Genomic DNA, 23709 nt, shown 5'->3' on the forward strand with positions numbered 1-23709 from the left:
TAATGTTAATAAAATGAATGATAATTCTGTTTCCTATAGGGTGTAACATTTAGAGTTGAAAATAATGACCTGGTAATTGCCAGAATTCTTCACGGAGGAATGATAGATCGACAAGGTCTACTTCATGTGGGAGATATCATTAAAGAAGTTAATGGCCATGAGGTTGGAAACAATCCAAAGGAATTACAAGAATTACTGAAAAATATTAGTGGAAGTGTCACCCTAAAAATTTTACCAAGTTATAGAGACACCATTACTCCTCAACAGGTTAGTAATAAAATTTTTGGTAATATTAAGAATACTTTGACTTCTTTAATCACACTGTTGGGTATAACCACCGGTTGCTATTATTTTGCTAAAGAAAAGAGAAAAACAATTGTCTGATTTAATTTTTCTGAATTGTCTTATTTTGTCATGAGTGAGTTTTTGAATTTTTAAACAATTAACACTATCTTACTATTATAAAGGAAGTAGTAAGGAAATTTCTTTGTGAACACCATGAACCCTGCCATTACGGTAACCTATAGCTAGGTATCAGAAGAGCCAATCTAGCAAACATTTTTGGCAGCTATTATGTCCTAGGCATTGCTTTAGGCCCTGTGAGAGGATAAGGAAGTAGTCCAGATCACTTCCAGCTTAGTGTTCACGTGATGGGCTAAATCAAGAACAAGGCCAGAAATGGGGATGGGTACAATTTGAAGAAAATCTTGGCCACCTGGTTTGTACACATTTGATCTGTATTTTATAATTAATTTTAGGCAAAATAGATAATTGAACAGGGGAATGTTTTAATGATAGAGATCATCTAACCTCATTATGTTGAGTGGATTTCAAAAAAAAGGAGGTGAGATCATGTAACCAGGTAGCAGATTTGTGAAGGTGTGAGGTGATTTGTGAAGGACAGCTCTAATGAATGGTTAAGATGACTATACAAATACCAGCACTGCCACTTAGCAGCTTGCCTTCTCTATGCTGCATTTTTCTCATCTATATAGTTAGGAATAATATTTCTTTTCTCAAAAGATCATTGTGAGGATTAAATAAACTAATTATGTAAAGTCCCCGTAGCCACACCTGGCACACAGTGGGTGTTCAACAGGCAGCTGCTATTGCTAATGTGACGCTGGTGGTGAGGCAGCGATGGAATGATGGAACTATGAAGAAAGAAAGAAAGTAATTGCAAAGGAAGAATTGAAAATATGGAAGGAGTGTTGAAACTGAAGAAAGTTTTCAAGCCTAGATAATATAGAAATAGATACTTATAATAATCAGCTTTATTCCAAAAATTTTTTGATGTATGAGTGAAATTACAAGCTTTCTTACATAAGACACTGCCACTGTATCTTATTTTTGTATTGTTAATATGAGAGTTTAAAAGCCTAATTTTTACATTTCCATGCAGTTCTTTGACATAACATTTATTGAATACCTGTTTTAAACTGTTCCTTGGAAGATAGGATAGATTCTTTAGTCATGAAGATTAGTATGTAAATTGGACTTCTCAAAATAAATAGGCTTGTAATGAACTTTGGTTGAAATGAAAGTAGAGAGCTGGTCCTCAAGGGAAAGAATTGTGAAAAAATTTAAAAAAAGTTTTAGAACTTAGACATTTCATGTCACTAGTACCTCTCAGACCACCTTTATTCCTCATTTGGCACATTGCCGTTGGTGACAACTTGAGACCTGTCTTGGGCCTGAGTAGATTGGAAGAGTAAAATCTAAGATTTGTTTATTATTTTTATTATTAATGTGTTGTGATATGAAGATTTTTTTTTTTTTTTCCCTCTCTCGTCCAAGCTGCAGAATTCTTACAGCTTGCCATGGCTATGTGGACTTTTGCAGGCAAAATACATTTTTGTAGTATCAGTAGCTAGGGCTTTGGCCCAAATTCCTTTGTAGATTTTGTATTTGGTAAACTGAATACCATGAAATGTAAGGATATTTAGCCTTTGTTTACGCATAAATTTTCCTTATTCCATACTTTCTCAACCTCTGGCTTTGACTTGGCGTTGAGAGCTGGGAGAGGGGATTGAAATAGGGAGAGGAAGTCAGACAAACCTGAGTCAGTCTCAGGCCCGTCCTCCCATGAGCAAGAAAAGAGACTGTATCATGAAGGCTTATAAAAGAGGGCTAAGACATATCCAAATTGAGACTTTTTTATTAAATGAAAAGGGGAACTATTACTCATTATGTTGGAATAATAGGCATAAGCCAGGACTGTCCACAAACCATGGGCATCCTACCAAGAGATACTATGAGGAGGCAAAGGCATTTAGGCTCTTCAGCTCTGTAACTAGAAGCCCCACCATGCAGCACTGTGGAGCCTGTCTCAGCTCTGGATTGCTGTGAGAGCAGATGGGAGCCAGGGACTTTCCCTACCAGGACAGTGTTTTTCAGAGTACGATCAGTAGATCATCTTTATCAGAATCACTTGAGGTGCTTGCTAAAAGTCCAAAATCTTTTATGGGACATAAAGATCTATATTTTTAAACTTGAAGACTAAGGTGAGTTAGAAGTTTTAGCCAATTGTGAAGTTCTTCAACTTTCATACAAGTTAGGTTCCCAGAGGCTATTCATAATTCCATTTGTTAAGGTAAAACTGATGGGAATTCTCTCTTGCTCATTCTTTGAAGCCAGCATGAATGAGGACACCAAAATGTTAAAAAAAAATTACAGGTCTATTTCACTTATGGATATACATGTAAAAATTCTCAACAAAATAGTAGTAAATCAAATTTAATTGTGTATATAAAAAAGGTATTACAATGTGTCCAATTGGATTTATCCCAGGTATGCTAGGAGAGTTTCACATTAGAAAAATCCGTGTATGTAACTAAATACATTAACAGTTTAAGAGAGAATAACTTCAATAGAGAACTTGGTAAAAATGCAATACATACTCATTTTTTTTAAAGATTAGTAAATTAGGAACAGAAGGGAACCTCCTTTATCTTAAAAAAAAACAAAAAAATAGAACAAACAGTATTCTGAGTAGTTGGATGTCAGAAGCTTTCTCTTTACAATCAGAGACTGGACTCTTAGCTGATCTGCCTGAGATCTCTTGAGTGCCACAAAATGAAAGAACCCATCATAAACCAAGAGAAACTTCCCAAACTTGCTAAAAAGGAACTGCCTTCAGATAATATTACAAACGTTACCTGTTACAACAAATAATAAAAATCAAGCAGTATCTCTGATATTAAAGAGGTAGGTATGTTTGCAAACCAGGGAATGGTGATCCACTTTTATAGTCCCAATATTCAGACATCCCTGGCAGCAAACACTTTTGCCGTTACCAGCCAAGCTGAGACAAAGCAGCTGACAGAAATGCCACCCAGCATCTTAAACCAGCTTGGTGTCAAAACAACTTAAGGACACTGGCAGAAGCCAGATGGAAAAGTACCACTTGCTATTGGGGAGAAGGGCAATCTTGTTCAGAATTTTGATGAGGCTTCCAACAATGGGGCAAACTGAATTGATTCAACTTCTAAAAAATAGTAATAAAATTTCAAGAATTTTGACTGCTGTTGAAATTTTTGTTTAGGATATATATGATGAAATGTAGATCTATAATATTTTAAATTCCAAGGGCCCTAGGACACTGCTACTTTTAAATTATTGCTTATACACAGTTATTTGTTTGTAATTAATTAAGCCAAAGAAGCCAGAAAGTAGTTTAAAACAAAGATAAATAAAGTCTTTGTGTAGTTAAAAAAAAAGGAACTAGAGGAGGATGTTCGCTAATACCACTTCTATTCAATATTTTCTTGAAGGTTCCATAGGCACAATACGACAAAAACAAATCATAGAAGCAAAAGGTTTGGAAAGGAGGAAATAAAACTTCTTATTTACAAATAAAAGTTTTTGCATAGAAAACTCCCCCAGAACTTCAAATTATTAGAAATAATAGAGTTTAGCAAGGTACTTGAAAGTAAGATTAGTATACAAAAGTCAACTTTATTTCTATATGTTATCAGTAAACATTTAGAAACATAACTAAGACATCATTTATAATAAAGTCAAAAAATGTCAACATTTATGTCTAGGACTAAATCTAATAAAAAAATTCAGGACCTCTACACAAAAGAATTATAAAGAAGATCTAAGCAGATGTCAGTTTTCCTCAAATTGACTTGTAGATTCAATGGCAGTTCAATCAAAATTCCAACAGGATTTTTCATAGAATTTCATTTGTGGGGAACGTGTAGCCTCGGGGCACATGTCACCTTCTGGATCCTTAACCTTTTGACTGAATCCAAATTTTATGGAACAAATCCTTTTAATAAAGGGATTTGTATTATTAATGTATTATGATATGGAGATTATTTTTTTCCCCTCTCTCGTCCAAGCTGCAGAATTCTTACAGCTTGCCATGGTTATGTGGACTTTTGCAGGCAAAATACATTTTTGTAGTATCAGTAGCTAGGGCTTTGGCCCAAATTCCTTTGTAGATTTTGTACCTGGTAAACTGAATACCATGAAATGTAAGGATACTTAGCTACTTTTAATAAAGGGATTTGTTCTGTGAAGTTGGGATTCGGTTGAAGGGCCACACTCGGGGACCTGGAGGGCCACATGTGGCCTTGAGGCCACAGGTTCCTGGCTGCAAATTGGGTGCTTATTATTAATGTGTAGGAATTAAGTTATTGTGGTGTTGGCACGGGAACAGACAGCATGATCAATGGACTAGAGAGCTCAGAAAGAGACCTACACCTATATGTTACTTTGATATATGATGAGATATGTCTTTCAGTGAGAAAAGGAGAAGCAATTCAATGAATGGGGGAAATTGGTTATTCATGGGCATACTATTTGAAATTGTATTCCTGTTTCACTCTACATAGAAAAATCAAGTAAAAGGGGACATGTGGTCAGTAAACATGAAGATAATGTTAAAAATCACTATGTAAGGTACCATTGTATACCATTCAGTTGGCAAAAATTATAGCAGTGAATCTATAGCATCTCTTCTACATTACTGGTGGCAGTCTAAGTTGGTGTAAGTACATTGGGGAAAAAAGTTTAGTAATATCTTTTAGAGTTGAATGTTCACATATATCAAGATGCAGTAATTTCCTAGGACAATTTCTTACCTATGTATTGCTGGAGACATGTTAACAAGCATGTAAACCCCAAAGATTACATGCAGATAGTGTGATACTATTAAGTTTAAAATAATTAAATACATGATTTTAAAGAATAAATGTAGATGCAGTAAAACTATATGCAAAATGAAAAGCCAGGAATTTGTAAACACAAGATTCAGGGTGAAAGGTGCATTGGTTTGGGAAGCCAGGATGATGGGATAGGATGGAATGGGCATGAGGGGACCAAGCAGGGTTCTAGCTTTGGTTTGGGGTGGCTAGTCTGTGGCTGTTTATCATAGTATTAAAACTAATTAAATAAAAGCAGTCCTTGCATGAGCCAATGGCTCAAGTGTGATATAAATTTAAAAATTAAGATTAGTATTATTCTGAACAGCCTAGGTTAATAGATTTTTTAATAAACTTTTTTATCTGAGTAACTGAGGCTTAAATTTATGGCCCCCAGATGGATATTTACCAAATAGGGATGTGATCTTTGAGATATTTTTAAAGCTCATATAAATAGCATAGTTAAAATGTATAATTTGATAAATGTGGATATACACACTCATGAAATCACCAGTACAGTTGAGATAATGAGCATATCTGTCACCCCCAGAAGTGCCCTTGTGTCCAGTTCTAACCCTTCCCTCCTGCTCCCTTTGCCTGCCTCCCCAGGCAACTACTGCTCTGCTTTCTGCCACTCTAGATTAGTTTGCATTTTTCATATTTTTATGTAAATGGAATCATAAATGTACTCTTTTAGAGTTTTTTTTTTTATCTGCCTTCTTTCCGCATAATTATTTGGGATTCATCTATGGTGTTTTGTGTATATTGATAGTTAATTCCTTTTTATTGACAAGTAGTATTCCATTGCATGGCTGTACCACAATTTGTTTATCCATTAACTGGCAGATGAATATTTTTTGTTGTTACCAGTTTGGGTCTATTATAAACAAAGCTGCTATGGACATTTACATGTAAGTCTCTTGGGTAAATACCTAGGAGTTGAGGGATTGGATCATACGGTAGGTATATGCTGAACTTTTGAAGAAATGACCAAACTGTCTTCCAGAGTGATTGTACTGACTTACATTCCTGCCAGCATTGTTTGAGAGTTTCAGTTACTCCACATCTTTGCCAACATGGTCAGTCTTTTTCATTGTAGTCATTCTAATAGATGTATAGTGGTATCTCATTATGATTTTAATTTGCATTTTCCTAAAAAAGACTAATAATATTGAACATCGTTTCACGTACTTATTTACCATGCTTATATCCACTTTGATGAAGTATCTTCAGTCTTTTGTGTATTTTCTATTGAGTTGTTTTCTTATTGAATTTTGAGCATTTTTTATATATTCTGTATACAAGTGCTTCATCAGAATTGGGATTTGCCCAGACTCTTCAGTCTCTATCTTGTCTTTTCATTCTCTTAACAATGTCATTCAGAGTGGAAATTCTTAATTTTGATGAAATACAGTTTATCAATTGTGTTCTTTTGTTGTTTTGTGCAAGAAATTTTTGTAGAACCCGGGGTCATAAAGATTTTCCCCTGTATTTTCTTTTACAAGTTTTAATAGTTTTGTGTTTTATATCTGGGTCTATGATCCATTTATTATGTATTAATTTTTATATAGGATGTGAGAAAAGTATTGAAGTTTATTTTTTGCATATGTAAATTTTTTCATCTTGGTTTATTGAAAAAAACAATTTCTTTCGTCAAATTTGGAAAAATTTGGATGGCAGTTTCTTTGAATATATTTTTCTATCCCTCTGTTTATTTTATCCTTTGGTAACTTCAATTACATGTATATTAGGCTCCTGGAAGTTGTCCCATAGCTCGAGGATAGGTTCATTTATTTTGGTCTTTTTCCTCCGTGTTTTTCATTTTCCATAGTTTCTATTGCTGTTTTTTCAAGTTTACTAATCATCTGCAAAGTCTAATCTGTTAATCACGTCTTATATATTTTTTATCTCAGACATTTTGGTCTTCATTTTTAGAAGTTCAAATCGGTTCTATGTTTTTACCTGCCATGTGTCTACTTAACATGCACAGTCTTTCTAGTTTCTTGAACATAGAAATACAATATGTAAAGTTAAAATAATTATTGTAATGTCTTATCTGCTCATTCTATCATATTTGTCATTTCTGGGTCACTCTTATTTGATTTTTCTCCTCATTACAGATTATATTTTCTTCTTTGCATGCCTGGCCATTTTTGATTGGCTGCTAGGCATTATGAATTTTACTTTGTTGAGTGCTAGATATTTTTGTATTAGAAATATTTTTAAGCTCTGTTCTAGAATACAGTTAAATTATTTGGGAGTAGTTTGATTCTTTTAGATCTTGCTTTTTAAGTTTTGTTAGGTGCAATCAGAGCAGACTAGTCTAGGGTGTAACCCTTCTAAGTACTCTACCCAGTGTCTCATGAATTACGAGGGTTTTTCCACTCAGCCTGGTGAGAATAGAAACTATTCTTGACCCATACAACCTCCTGATATTCTTCCCTATAATGCTTTCAAATGATTCTTTACCATCGGTGAAGAAAGAGCCGCAAAGAGAGAGGGCTCAGGTAGCTTCCTCATACAAATGCACTAATTAGTACTCAGGTGAAGACCAGAACAAATCCCCCCAGTTCTCGGGCTCTGTCTCTGTGCAGTCTTTTCTCACTGACACTCTGTTCCATGCACTGTAGCCACCCTGATCTCCCTGGTGTCCCAGCTCATCTGCTCAACTTGGGAACCACTAAGCTCCACCTAGATTCTCCCTTCCTGGGTTTCAACTTGGAAGCTTTCTCAGTGCAGTTAGCTGGGGCAGTTGTGCAGCTCCTCTTGTTTGTTTCCATATTTTAGGGATCACTGTCTTCATGCCTGATTGCTGACATCTTGAAAGGCTTTGTTTCATATATTTTGTCCAGTTTTTTAGTTGTTTTCAGGTTGGAAGGTCCTTATTACTGCATCTTAGTCAAAATGGGAGTCATTTTATCTTTTATTACCTTAAAATTTTAATTTTTAAATACGTGAATCATTCCCATGGTTCAAAAATCAAAAAAAATATGAATATGTAGTCAGTTGAAGTCTCTCTCTGAATTCTTTCCACTACCAACTTAGTCCTCACTCCCTCTCCCATAAGAAACCATGCTATTTATCTTTCCAGGGTTTCTTCATTCATATGCAAGTAAATAAAAATTACATATTCTTATTTCCCCTTCCACCTTTTTTTCATGAAAAGATTCCATAGTGTATGTACTAATTTGACCCCTGTTTTTTTACTTAACCTTGTATCTTGAGGATATTTACTTATTGGTAAGGCTTACTCTTCATACACACACACACACACACACACACGCACGCACACACACACACACACACACACACACCCTTTTTTTAACACTAGATTGGTAAGGCTTACTCTTTACGCATACACACCCTTTTTTTAACGCTAGATAGTGCTACATTACCTAGATTTACCATCAGTTATTTAACCAGTTTCCCTACTGTTAAACAATTAGGTGGCTTCCAATCTTTTAGGAATAATTCAGTAGTTAATAGTCTGTGCATAAGTCATTTTGAATGTATTTGAGTAATATAGCTGTTGAATACATTCCCAGAAAGCTATTGCCAAATTGTCCTCCCAAGGGGTTAAATCATTCTTCCACAGGCCTGTTAGGGAAATGCCTATTAACCCATAGTCTTATTTAGAGAATCTTATCAAATATTGGGATTTCTGCTAACCTGATAGGAAGAAAATGTTATCATAATGTAGTTTTAATTTGTCTGCCTACTCTGAGGTTGAATATCTATGTTTAGAAGCCATTTGTATTTCCTTTGTTCTGCCTACTGTAAATTGTTAGTCATTCAGTTGTTTCTTTTAGAAAGAATATTAAATGGAAATATTTTAGTAGTGGTGTTTAGTAACTTACTAGTGAATGAACAGTTAATATTCATAGCCTATTAGTGAAACACTTTAAAATGTATCTAATAAAATATAATTATCCTAAATCTAGTCAAATCTTTAATGGTTTTAAGATCATTACAAAATACTTAGATCAAAGATTGTGTTAATTGATTTTTCAGACAAATTTTCAAAGTTCAAAGTAAAATCAGATTAATCTGAGTTTTTGAGCATAAGACTAATGTTCCAAAATTAGTTTGGTAAATGAAAATACAAGAATTATTTCTTCTAGAAATCTTTTACCTTTGAAGGAGGTGGTTTGTATTCCACAAATAATGGCATTTGCAGAATAATTTGGTGGGTGTGGGGAACAAATATTTGAAATTTAGACTATCTTATAAAGTCTGAGCTTTATGGTTACAAAATGTATTCTGTTCCACACGTTAAGAATGATAAACACATTCATCCTGTTAAGAGAAAGACAGGATGCTCTTACTAGTCTTCATTCAATGCACCTTTCTTTCTTTTTTTTTTTTTTTTTTTGAGACACTCTGTTGCCTGGGCTAGAGTGCCATGGCATCAACCTAGCTCACAGCAACCTCAAACTCCTGGGCTTAAGCAATCCTTCTGCCTCAGCCTCCCAAGTAGCTGGGACTACAGGCATGTGCCACCATGCCCGGCTAATTTTTTCTATACATATTTTTAGTTGTGCATATAATTTCTTTCCATTTTTAGTAGAGATGGGGTCTTGCTCTTGCTCAGGCTGGTCTTGAACTCCTGACCTTGAGCGATCCTCCCTCCTCGGCCTCCCAGAGTGCTAGGATTACAGGCATGAGCCACCGTGCCCGGCCCACCTTTCTTGAGAAGTAAAGAGTATGTAGGTATTTTTATAACTGGGCCTACCAATCCTTTTCCTCAGCCTCATCTCAAATACCTCTTAACTTTTTATTTCTATCATTTGTAATTTATAGGTATTATGCTCTGTGTTAGGGAGGTAGTTGCTTTGCCAAATGAGTGAAGAAAATGGGCCAGTAGTTTGTTTATATTTTGTTAATTTATTATAACTTAAAGGCCTGGCTTTATTTATGCAATTAAAAATATATTTTTAGAGTTGCATCAGTATGGAGAAGCATCCAGCACACGTCCATCAGGTATGATGTCATTCCAGAACATTCTCTGGTACTCCATTTTTCTGCCTCATTAGTCAACTAAATTTACCTTGATTGAACTTAATTATTTTGAGTTTTTTCCATTGCCAAAACGTTGAGCTGCATGTCATTGTGAAGCTAGCCAGTTATCACATTTTAGCAACCTTAATATTGTTTGTGTGCTTGCTTTTTAGATGGTTCTAAAATTGTTTATCAGGAAAAAAATTATTGGCTTAGTGATTTTTTAAGCATTAATATTTAGCTTTTCCAAAGTTATTGAAATGTTCTGAATGCTTTATAATCTAATCATAAATAACTAAGATTTTATCATATGTTCCCAAATTTAGTTGTTTTAAAGTCATTCTGGTATGCATCAATTGCATTACTTTTTACCACACTAATAACAATGTATCTACTTTGTGTTATTTGAATATCTTGTTTGGTTATAGTAGTATGATAAATAGAGAAATGACATTGTTATTTTGACTAATTATGTGCTTTCTTATTAAAGTTTGCATGCTGATTCATGCTAAGGCAATTTTTTTAGAAGATAAAATTTGAATTTCTGTAAATATGTATTAAAACAAGTCTGTTTTAAGAAAGCAATTGGTCTGAACTTGCCATTAAATACTAAAAATGCTTAACAATTAGGTTCAAATTAAAGCAAATAAGCAAAATATTCCAAATATTAGAGATGATAACTAACATTGGTAACGGATATACTTTTATTAATAAAGCAAATTTAAAAGAAATGTGTAAGTGAATTTAAATTAGGAAATAATTTCAAGGCTTTTTCAGTATTTGTCTTATTAAATTTAAGGTGAGCATATAAATCAGAGCAAGATAATTCTGAAAAAGTATTATCCACATTAATTCTGGCCAGTGTAAATCTGTATAATTAAAAACATTATTACCAGCGATGAAAGTTGGCTTTAATTTTTTCTAAGGCTACCAAGTATATTTCATTCAGGTCTGACTTCAACATGAACTTATATTGTTTAATTTTGGTCTCAGAGCACTTTCACAAAGTCAGTCCTAATATATCTGAAATATATGCCTTAAATCAGCTGCATATGATCAGGATGTTAATTGGAGTATAGCATTTACTTACATTAAGAATTGTGTTGGTTGGAAAATCAAGTGAAAAGATTGGAGGAAAGTGGAAGAATGGTGGAAGAGAATGATTATCAAACTCTTTAGCAGGTTTAAGATCAGATGTTGAAATAGAAATGAAATTTTAATATAATAATGTTTATTATTTTTCTGATTATTAGTATTTGAATAACTTGATTTTTATTTTAGAGACAAGTTCCTTATCTGAAGTATTAAATACATTGTCAGTTACAGTTATATCACAGTGGTTTGAAAAGGATTATAAAAATCCAGTGGCAAATGATACATCTGTAGTATATTTAATTGTGCTGTGTGTTTTAGGTATTTGTGAAGTGTCACTTTGATTATAATCCATATAATGATAACCTGATACCCTGTAAAGAAGCAGGATTGAAGTTTTCCAAAGGAGAAATTCTTCAGATTGTAAACAGAGAAGATCCAAATTGGTGGCAGGTTAGTAAGCCTCTCAAAATTTTCTCAACTTCTTTTCTACTTTTAATCTTAGATCTGGCCAATATCTGAGTATTCAGGAAGAATGTTAGCATTTGTGTTAGTATTAGTATTTGCTCCAATGATTTTCCCCGTAACAACAGCTTCTGCTTTATGGCTACTAATTTGTGGACATAAGACAAAATTGAGAGGGAATTCATAGTAACTGTTAGTGCAGAATTACCAGCCTGTGGTACAGTCCCATTGGTTTAAGGCTTAGACCAATTGGTTCTTTCACATGGGTGATTATATTAAAAAATCCCACTGGGCAAAAAGAACTCACTTGGTGTCATCCCTTTTCAATGTTTGTTTTTTGTTTCTTTTAGCTAGAGGTCTTTTATTGTGGTTATAGTAGTTGTTCTGTTGTCCCCCTCTCCCTCTTGTGTATGATCTTGGCTAGTAAAGCATGATTTCTTAAGGTCTTAAATCTATTTGCTCACCACTTCTCAGTTGTTGAGAAATGAAGGTTTGCTCTATCGGTTTTGTTTGGTTTTGGATTAAAATCTGTGTATGTGGAAAGAGATGTGTGTCATTACTGTATTTTTCTCTCCCTCCATTTTCCAGAAGATCTATGTGGTGGTATTGTTTTTCCTTCCTCCTAACACAGCTTTCAGAAATGTCTAGCAGCAGTAATAAGTCTGTTTTTGTAATTGTTTATATCAGCTAACAACCACAGTATTCAGAACTGAAAAATGGACAAGTCGCAAAGTCTGAAGCTCCTAAACTATGAGAGCAAATGAGAGTCTCATTAAAAAACAAGAAATAAGAGGAAAGGACCCAGGGCTTAGCACCAAACTCTAAAATTAACTGAGATATTGGTAACCTATATTAGCTGTAATAAATTATATTGACTTCTAAGGGAAAATGAATCACAGAATGAGAATAATCTTACTATAATGTGTCCTTAAATTTAAGACATTATTATGTTTACGTGCACTATGTGGTGAGACAACTAAGAAATGGGTAAATTAAACAGAATCTATGCGTTCAAGAGGTTTCCACTGAATTTTTTTAGAATTCTTTTCTTTAAAATCTTTCTGTGGCTGCTTCCTTTGTTGAATTTTTCAGATTTTCACTTTTTTCTCTTTTTCATCTCATTTTTTTCTTCTAATCCTGTTACCACTATCTCAACCTCTTCCTGCATTTTGATAGTCCCTTACTTTAATTCCATTTTCAGGATTTTAATTCTAAAAATGATACCAGATTTTCTATGCTAGTTGTAAGGATAAAGACACTAACTTTGTGAGACAAGCCACTAGCAGCCAGTTTTCCAACCACTGTTTGAAAATATTTCTCTTTGGATTTTATTTTAAAAGCTAGTTTTTTAAAGTGTTTTTTGTTTTTGCTTTTTTTTTTTTTTTTTTACATTTGGTGAAGTTTTACCCATTTTAAATTTACAACCTCTCAGGATATTTAGATTCCTGGTAAAATCTACACTCTGTATTCCCAATATTGTTTCCATTTCATTGATTTGGCCTTAGGAAATACCAACAGGTAGGATTAAGGTTGATAGTAAATATCTTACTAAAAGGTGCTAGATTAAATGGCCACTATAGAATAGTATTTATTTCTTTCCCGTTTTTGATTAAATTAGTATTATAAATAAAAAATTTTAGTAATTTAAAGTGCCTGTACACCTTTGTATATTGGTTCCAAAATTTCACTGCCAGATGACAGATATGAAGAGCTGTAGGTCCCAATTGATTACTCAGTGCTGAAGTGTTTAAATATCTTAACTGACAATGCCATGGATTTAAATCTCAAGGTTGTTTTTAAGAGCAAATGTGACTTTTTTTTTTCCTGACCACTGCTTGTCCTACTTATTACGACATGGTCTCAAATTTTGGTCACTGAGATATACAATTCATTAATTTGATTCTAGGCTAGCCATGTAAAAGAGGGAGGAAGCGCTGGTCTCATTCCAAGCCAATTCCTGGAAGAGAAGAGAAAGGCATTTGTTAGAAGAGACTGGGACAATTCAGGTGATGAGCTCAACACAATAAGTAATAAGCAGTCCTTTGTGGCACCTGTTTTTGCCTCTTTTGTCTGAATAAACAAATGAATCTATTTAAAATACATATCTAGAGTTAATCCCTCCCATCTACTGTATTTTCTGTCTCAAAAATAATCTTTTTGATCCCTTTCTGCCACCTGCTGGTAGAGTTTCAAAATTCCGTGGCTTAACTCCCCCACCCCCACCCCCTTTTGCTTCCTAGGAGGCAACATTGGGAATATAATTCTCCCACCCCTATAGTATACCACAGGGCAATTCTTTCATATTCTGCATATTGTTTAAATTATATTTGTCTTGTCATATCTTCAGGACCTTTTTGTGGAACTATAAGTAGCAAAAAAAAGAAAAAGATGATGTATCTGACAACCAGGAATGCAGGTAGGTTTTAAATACTTTTTGAGAAGTCCAAGTGAAGTAGCTTCATATTATTAGTGTGATATAAACTCTAAATGTATAATTTAAAATGAACGTAATTCAGATCAGTAACCAATTGCAAGGGGCTTGCATGTGAACATGTGGTACAATATAATATAAAGAAATTATTTAAATCCTCCCATTAATATATACTACCGGTGTGCTTTATTTTGTGAATATAGTATGCAACACAATAAATTGATTAGGATTTATTTTTGTATTAAGGAGCAATGTTATCATTGAAACTATTTGTTCAGAGAATTTTAAAATAGTAATTTATGTGCCATTTCTAAAATGGTGAATGCCTTTCTGAAGATATTAGAAAAGTTATGATTAAGGCAACTGTTATTCTGCCATAACATTGTCCGTGATGCTGGAAAAATAGCACTGGACCAAACACATCTTAGTCTGATCTATTTAATAGTAGGATTGCTTCTTAAATCTTTTAATCTTAAAGAAAGACAAGTTTTTTTTTTTTTTTTTGGCTGGGTGCAGTGGCTCACGCCTGTAATCCTAGCACTCTGGGAGACTGAGGCAGGAAGATCGCTTCAGCTCAGGAGTTCGAGACCAGCCTGAGCAACAGCGAGACTCTTGTCTCTACCAAAAATAGAAAAACTTAGCCAGGTGTGGTGGCACATGCACCTCCCAGCTACTCCGGAGGTTGAGGCAAGAGGGTCGCTTGAGCCCAGAAGTTTGAGGTTGAAAGTGAGCGACTGTACTCTAGCCTGGGTGACAGAGCAAGACTCTTTCCCCAAAAAAAGAAAAAAAAATTTTTTTAAACTATTTCTAAAAAAAAAAGAAGTGATAATTATGTGAGGTGATGGATATGTTAATTAGCTTGATTATGATCTTTCACACTGTATGCATATATCAAAACATCAAGCTGAACACCTTAAATATACATAATTCCTATTTGTCAATTATACCTCAATAAAACTGAAAAAGTTTTTTAAAAATTTTTAAAAGAAAACCTCAGGCCTGGATTGGGTACCCCTTCCCTATAAAAGCAAATAATAAAAAGGAGGGAGTGGAGGAAAGGAATGGAAACTACTGTATTCTTCCCACTCTCTATAGAGAGTGGCAGGAGTAAAATGCCACTCTTTGAATCAGAAGGTTCTGGAGGCTTAATCAAATGAATGGGAAGTTTTTAAAATACTTTCTTGACTTTAGAGCTACCTCTATACTGCTAATAAACTAAATAGCACACTATAAAGGAAATAATACAGAAAGGAGAAATAGGGTTTTTCTCTTTTAATATTGGTTTAATATACCATGAGGAAATTGTGCAAAGAAAGAGTTGCTGTTAAGATAATAACCTAAGAAAGGTTATTACTACAGATTGAGTTACAGCAATTGTAATAAGTAATATGATATTTCAAATCTACTTTGGCCTTATTATTCATTACATATATGCCCTCAAGGCTTTTTTACAAAATAGAAAATTTGTAGTTTTCCCATTGACTAAGATTATAATTTTGGGATTTGTCTCTACTGAAAACAGTTTGGATCCAAAATTTTATTTTATACATAAATTTCAGAATCTTAATATTTAAATGTGCATATGTTGTCAGATGCATTTTATTAACCAAACTGATAATTGCAGATTTGTCACACAATATTTTTTCATTTATATCATTGGACAGGCATACTCATTCTATGGAACTTACTTAAGCGGCCACAGAAGTAGTACTCCTGTCCTCCATATTTGATACATACTTTTTATTAAGATATAAAATGATCTGTAGTTTTATTATTTATATTAAAGGAATTATTTCTACTGACAAATTCATAATAAAGAGGTTTCAGTGAAACCTGTCTGATAAGGATAAAACAAAGGAATTATTTTAGCTTGGTTAGACAAAATTTTTTAAGGGCAAATGAATGGAAGGAGATGTTTAAATCAAGATACAAAATGATTTTTTGTACTTTACCAGATTTATAACAACAAATCTGCTAAGTGGGTACAATTGAAGTGATATTTATCAAGACAGCTAAGCCATTACTAGACAGAATAGCAGTTTTTTTCATGTATGTAAAAGATAACTGAATACATGTTTTCCCATTTCCTTTTGCATTTAGAATTTGATCGTCATGAGATCCAGATATATGAGGAGGTAGCCAAAATGCCTCCATTCCAAAGAAAAACATTAGTACTGATAGGAGCTCAAGGCGTGGGCCGAAGAAGCTTGAAAAACAGGTTCATAGTATTGAATCCCACTAGATTTGGAACTACAGTGCCATGTAAGTTTTCCGTGTTTTCTTTGCTATTTAATTGGCAGGGGAAAGTATTGGCATATGGAGGAGGAGGAGGAGAGTTATTGTTACTAATTATTGTTATTCCCAAATAAGTTTTGATTATGCCAGTGAAAATGAACAAGTAGAAAATACTGAAAAACTCAGCAGTTGTGTAGTTGTCTTGAAATAGTACTTTAGCAACGTTGGCTTGCTGTCTGGTGGCAATTGCTTCTCCAAACTATTCAGTCCAGAAATGTTAGAGTTAAGCATTGTGACAAAATTGGCACTAATTTAGTATTTTCTTGCACAACTGCTGTCTATCTGAAAAGTTGGATATTTCACCCATTTCACTGTAAAGGGGAAAGCTCACACACATGCAGTGTGGCAATATCTTTGTGAATTTATGTGATCTGGCTTATAGCTCTCAGTCCTGCAAGGTCATAAGCCAGATTTTTTTTTTATTTTTGAGACTGAGTCTTGCTCTGTTGCTTAGGCTAAGGTGCAGTGGCATCATCATAACTCACCGCAACCTCAAACTCCTGGGCTCAAAGTGATCATCAGCCTCAGCCTCAGCCTCAGCCTCCTGAGTAACTAAGACTATAGGCATGTGCCACCACACCAGGCTAATTTTTCTATTTTTGTAGAGACAGGGGTCTCCCTATTTGTTCAGGCCAATCTCCAACTCCTGGCCTCAAGTGATCCTTTCACCTCGGCCTCCCAAAGTGCTGGGATTATAGGCTTGAGCCACGGTGCCCCTCCAAGCCTGATTTTTGATAGCATATCAAGAATTAATCTTCCACCACAAGCAGTGTTAATTAAGGTCACAAAAACTGATGTATAAAATAAAATAATACTGATGAGAAGTATAACCATTAAGTGATCCAAACACTCATTTTATGATCTTTGCATTCTTTCTCTATTTGCATATTTACGTGGAAAGTCAAGTGTCAGAAGTATGCTTGATGAGAATGGAATTAGGTCAAGGAATTGGATATCACTGACTTATTGTAATGTCTAATATATATTTGTCTTTGTTTTAGAAATGCGTGAGCCTTTAATTGTGGAAATTCACATGCTGTCTCCCCGAACAAAGCAAGAGACAAGCTAATGTTGCCTTTATAACTCTCCTTTCTGTGCTTCTATTTCTAACCAAGCCCCCTTATAACACAGTATTCCTGGAAGTATATTAATGCCTTTAAACTGTTTTGAGTCAAATCTTAGTCTCAGGCCACCCCATCTCTTAAATGAATTTTAGAATTCCTCTAGTTTTATACAGTATGTTTTGAGATTTAATTCTCAATGAGTACTCTTATTTCTGAAATTCTTAGGGGTTGGGGGCATAACCTAGTCATTGCTACTTATAATCCCTACAGGGAAAGGCTTTGGATTCCATTGTTAGGCGCTGTAAATCACTAAATTCAGACAAATCCTAGTCAAATGGTTAACAGAATAAAACCTTCACTGTAATCAAAGTATTTTAAAGCTGCAATTGTGAAATAAAGAAAAGTTTATTTTTCATTTTTATCAAATTAATATGTGCACAGTATTTTAAGCAAGTAGTTCTTAAAGACATTATAATGGAAAAAATAACCCCTTCTCTTCTACTCCACCTCTGGCTCACTTACCAGAAACACTTGCTTTTCATTCTTTCTGCTATTTCTTTCGGTAGTGTTCCATATTTCTTAATAATGTCTTTATTCTGCTATTTCCTGCTTTATTCAATTTAGTCCTTACCTGTTGACTTTCTTACTGTCCTCCCAACATAAAGATAGCTCTATTTTCAGTTAACTCAATTTTACTTTCTTGAACACCCTCCATCCTCCCTTCAACCAGCAATAGCTGGAGTTCTTTTTTTCCTTCCACTCTTTACCTGATCTTATGTGTTATGTATATATAGTTTTTTTGTTGTTGTTTTTTAAACCAAAGACTCACTCATCTAGTAAGTTGTGTTTTTTTCCTGGAGCCCTCTGTCCCAGAACCCTCAGTCTTCCTGCTTCAGTGAAGTCTATGTGTTCTCTATTTTGGCTACCTAGCTGTTAACACTGGGGTAGTTCCCTTTGTTGTTATCCTGGGTTGAAGCTGTTGTTCCTAGATCCCATTCTTTTTCTTTCTTGGTGTATTGCCTTGTTTTGCTGGGGCACATCCTTTTGTAACTTCACAAGAAATGGTGTATGGAGTGTAATTTCCATATCTTTATATTTAAGATGTATATTTTCTGCTCTATTTTTGATTGATTGCTTAACTGAGAATAGAAATTCTGGATTGTAAAGTTCTTACCACAACCACCCTGTTGCCCTCCAAAATGACCCAAATCTCACATGAAAACAGTTACTGTGGGGGAACCAGAGCCTATCTTTGTGGCCAAAAGTAAAAACCAAAGGAAAAATAGCAATTCAGTGGTTAGTTGGTGAAAGTAAGAAATTCAGTGCCCTTCACTGTGCTGCTTATTCTTGTTCTTCTTGTCCTCCTCCTTCAGCCCATCCATGTTCGCTCTTAATAGGTTTAAATAAGTCATCTGACACTTATTCACTTCTTTGGAGCTCACCACAGTGCCAATCTTTTTCCCATTGGTAGCTGTTAAGACAAATGTCTGAGAGCTTAAAGCTCACCACAGAATCTTTCCTTGGAATGGGTTTAGTTTAACCATCATACTTCTTCGAGGTGATAAACATGCTGCCCAACAACTAGCACTCTGGAAGTGCTCCATCAGTAACTTGTTCACTTTCCAACTGCACCATCTCCATCTCAAAGCGTTTCTAATTTCACTTGTGATTTCTTATTTGACCCATTGGTTATTTGGGAGTATATTGTTTAATTTCCACAAATTTTTGAATTTCTAAAATTTCTTCTGTTATTAATTAATCATTTTATTCCATTGTAGTCAAAACATTGTATGATTTCACTCATTTTAATTCACTGAGAGTTGTTTTATGGCTTCAGGTATGGCCTGTCAGAAAGAATGTATACTTTGTTGTTGAGCAAAGTGTGCTGTAGATGTCTGTTAGGTCTAGTTGGTTTGCAGTGTTGTTCACATCTTCTGTTTTCTTAACATCATGTCTGTTTGTTCTATCCGTTACTGAAAATGGGGTATTGAAGTCTCCAGCTATCATTGTTGCCTTGTCTATTTCTCCATTCGATTCTGTCAGGTTTTACTTCATGTATTTTGGGCCTTTATTGTTAGGGATGTGTGTGCGTGTATGTGTGTGTATATATATATATAGATATAGATGTAGATGATTGTTTTATCTTCTTGACAGGTTAACCCTTTCATCATTATAAAATATTCTTTGTCTCTAGTAACATGTTTTTGTCTTACAGTCTATTTTGTCTGATATAAGTATAGTCACTCTAGATCTCTTTGGGTTACTGTTTGCATGGTGTATCTTTTCTGTCCTACTTTCAACCTGCTCGTGTCTTTGAATCAAAAATGTCTTTTGCAGGCAGCATATAGTTGGATCTTTTTTTTTTTCCAGTTCATTCTGCCAATCTCTGCCTTTTAATTAGTCTGTTGTTCATTTAATATAATTACTAATAAGGTAAATAAATGTCCCTCAGTATGGATTTGCCTGATTGTTTCCTCATGATTAGGTTCAGGTAATGCATTATTGGAAAGACATTAATCATGTTTTATCCTTTAACTTTGTTGATTTAGATTTAGAAATTTGCTAGATTTCTCCACTATAAAAGGTAATTTCCATTTGTTATTAAGTAATCTATTTAAAGATACTTTGTGTAAATATTCTCACCAACCTCCTCAACAAACTTTCACACAATTTTAACATTTAACAATAATTTATTAATATATCTTTTCCTAAATTTGAAGAAACAGCTATCAGTCCTCCAAAAATCTCTTCTCACCTTGTTAGAACACACAGATAAACTTCATTTCTCAGTGTCCCTTGACTAAGTTGTTTCTGCCAGTTAGTAACTAACTGGCTTGTTGAATGGTTGAGCTCTTTGGTGTGCATACTAGAAGGAGCTCTGTTTTTATCTAGCTGCTGACCTCACACATGCTCTGTCAGATCTTCTTTCCTCCCTTTTTTTTTTTTTTCATCAGCCCCCTGGAAGATTCTATAACTTTCTAATCACTTTCAGTTATAAGAACAGTCATTTTGTCAAATAAGACTCATTTTCAGGTATAGTCATCCCTCCTGTCTATGGGAGATTTGTTCCAGGACCTCTCGTGGGTACCAAAATCTGTGAATGCTCAAGTCCCTGATATAAAATGGTGTAATATAGCAGCAGTTCCCAACTTTTCTGGCACCAGGGACCATTTTCATGGAAGACAATTTTTCCACAGACTGGGGCAAGGGATGGTTTCGGGATGATTCATGTACATTACATTTATTGTGCACATTATTTCTATTACTATTACATTGTAATATATAACGAAATAATCATACCACTCACCATAATGTAGAATCAGTGGGAGCCCTGAGCTTGTTTTCCTGCAACTAGATGGTCCCATCTGGGGATGATGCTCAGGCAGCGATGCAAGTGATGAGGAGTCCCATCGCTCACATCACTGCCTCCTGTCAAATCAGCTGCAGCATTAGATTCTGCATTATGGTGAGTTGTATAATTATTTCGTTATATATTACTATGTAATAGTAATAGAAATAAAGTACACAATAAATGTAATGCACTTGAATCATCCCAAAACCACCCCCCTCCCAGTCCGTGGAAAAATTGTCTTCCATGAAAACAGTCCCTAGTGCCAAAAAGGTTGGGGGCCGCTGCTCCCATATATTTTAAATCATCCCTAGATTACTTGTAATTCCTAGTACAATGTAAATGCTATATAAACTGTTATACTGTATTGTTCAGAGAATAATGACAATAAGAAAAATCTCTGCATGTTCAGTAAAGACACAGTCTTTTTTTCCGAATATTTTTAACCCACGGCTAGTTGAATCCACAGGTATGGAACCCATAGATAAAAGAGGGCTGACTGTAATTTTTTTTAGAAAGACTAGTTCCCTTAAAACTTCAGTCTTGCATTCAATTCACAGTTTTTCTTTTCCTCACAGCTGATTCCTGATCCATAGTTCAGGACCTGCATTGTGAAGAGTGGGATATAGTTTATTATCTTCCTTTACATCCTCTGCTATTTCTGGTTTCTCAAGAGAGGGCAGGAAGAATTAGGAATAAAAGGGAAAGAGATAAAGTGCTGTCATGTGAAATCTTGCCTGTTTAAGTCCCTTATGTCACGAATGTCCAAGTACTGTGTCTTTACTGAGGTCTATTTGCACATTCTTTAGAGACTCCATGAAGACTTCTATACTCTGCAATTCCTTGGCCAAGGGTATGACAATCCCTAACTGTTCCCTTGGGATCTCACCTCCAGCTCCTATTCCATACTTTATATGCTTTTTTTGCTTCGTTCTCTACCTCTCATACATCTTTCTGTGCAGAGTACCTTCAGAACAGTTCAAGCAGGCTGTATACACACACACACATACGTACGTACGTACATACATACATTAGCCCACAGAAAACTCATTCTTGCTCTGCCAAACAGTGAGATTACACACCACCCCACTGTTATGACATGTTATGAGCCTTCAGAATCCTCCAGCGAGAATCATTTTACCATGGGGTAAGGAGAAGAAGAAAACAAAGCATTCCCCCCAAACCTCTGTGACTCCTTTTTGAATATATGTAAGATAGGAAATAGATGATCCCAAGACCAGTTTGGCCACTTTTTGTTAAACTCTGAAAGAGGCTATAGATCCTTGGCACTCTAGCACCCACTTGGGACTTGAGTGAAATTTTATGACTATGGTTAAAGTCCTGTTCACATTCTGTTTATAAGCATAAAGAAAAACAATTTGAATAACTTCTAATTACAGAATTTGTAATTACAGAATTACAGTTGTATTGTTCATATAAAATTTGTATGCTTTTTTCCCCAGCTTAACACACTGGTCTTTCTTTTCTTCAAACTCCTCAAGCTTATTATTCATGCCTTTTTGTTCTTGTTAGTCCATCTGCCTGGAACACTCTACCTCCCAGATTTTCACATGCTTGAATTTTACTTTTTATTCAAGTCTTATTTTCTCAGAGGCCATCACAGGCCATTCAACTTAAAGGAGCTTCTCCATTGCTTAGCGGTTGTGTTTTAGCTCTTAAATTCTTATTTGTTATTTGATTACTCACTTATCTTTGTGTTAAGGCATATGTCTCACGAGAACAAAGAACTTGTCTGTCTTTTGCACTTCTGTAGACACAGCACGTAGAACAGGGTCTGGCACATAGTATATACCCAAAAAATATTTGATGAACAAATGAACATCATGAGCTTTTTTGTCACTAGTCATTAAAGTGTCTTTGTAAACATCTTACAACTCAATAAAAAAAATTAAAAAATGGGCAAATAGACATTTCTCCAAAAAGGTATAAAAATAGCCAATAAGCACATGAAAATGTGCTCAACACCATTAATTATTAGGGAGAGGCAAATCAAAACCACAAGGACATACCACTTCATACCCATTAGCATGGCTATTATAGAAAAAAAAAGTAATAAGTGTTCGTGAAGATGTGGAAATATGTGAGAACCCTTATACATTACTGGTGGGAATATAAAATGATGTACCCACTGTGGAAAACAGTATGATGTATCCTTAAAAAATTAAGCATAGAATTACCATATGATCCAGCAATTCCTAGGTATATACCCCAAAGAATTGAAATCTGAGATTCAAACAGATATTTATACACTAGCAGTCATAGCAGAATTATTTATAATAGTCCAAAGGTAGAAACAACCCAATGTCCATAGATGGATGAATAGATAAACAAAATGTGATGTGTACTGGAATATTATTCAGTCTTAAAAAGAATGAAAGTCTGATACATGGTACAACATGAATGAACCTTGAAGACATGCTGAGTGAAACTAGATGCAAAAGGAGAAATATTGCATGATTCCACTTATATGAGGTACCTAGAATATGTCAAATTTGTAGAGACAAAAAGTAGAGTAGTGGTTACCAGAGGATGGGGGAGAGCTTAATGGGGAGTTGTTTAATGAGTACGGAGTTTCAGTTGGGATGATGAAAAGGTTCTGGAGATGGAGTGCTGATGGTTATACAAAAATGTGAATGTACTTAATGCCACTGAATTATCACTTAAAAATGGTTAAAATGGTAAGTTTTATGTTATGTATATTTTAGCACAGTAAAAACACTAAAAAATCTTAATCTATTAATAGTTTCTTAATATTTCAGCATATAAGTATGCTACACTTAATTTAACCATTACTGCTGTTGTGGGAGGGGTATTTTTGTTACAAATAAAGTGATGGTAAAG

At 34.6% G+C, this 23709-nt stretch overlaps 1 protein-coding gene across 1 annotated transcript in view; it reads left to right on the forward strand.

Moving 5' to 3' along the window:
* PALS2 (protein associated with LIN7 2, MAGUK p55 family member) overlaps positions 1-23709 on the forward strand; it is a 107208-nt gene that overhangs the window by 74588 nt on the left and 8911 nt on the right. Inside the window, exons 5-9 of the mRNA XM_045564349.1 lie at positions 40-267; positions 11565-11696; positions 13615-13714; positions 14056-14124; positions 16240-16401. Coding sequence (XP_045420305.1) covers positions 40-267; positions 11565-11696; positions 13615-13714; positions 14056-14124; positions 16240-16401 — 691 coding nt within the window. The remainder of the gene's footprint in view (positions 1-39; positions 268-11564; positions 11697-13614; positions 13715-14055; positions 14125-16239; positions 16402-23709) is intronic.

This window comes from Lemur catta, chromosome 11 (assembly GCF_020740605.2).
Source record: "Lemur catta isolate mLemCat1 chromosome 11, mLemCat1.pri, whole genome shotgun sequence".
Lineage (NCBI taxonomy): Eukaryota > Metazoa > Chordata > Mammalia > Primates > Lemuridae > Lemur > Lemur catta.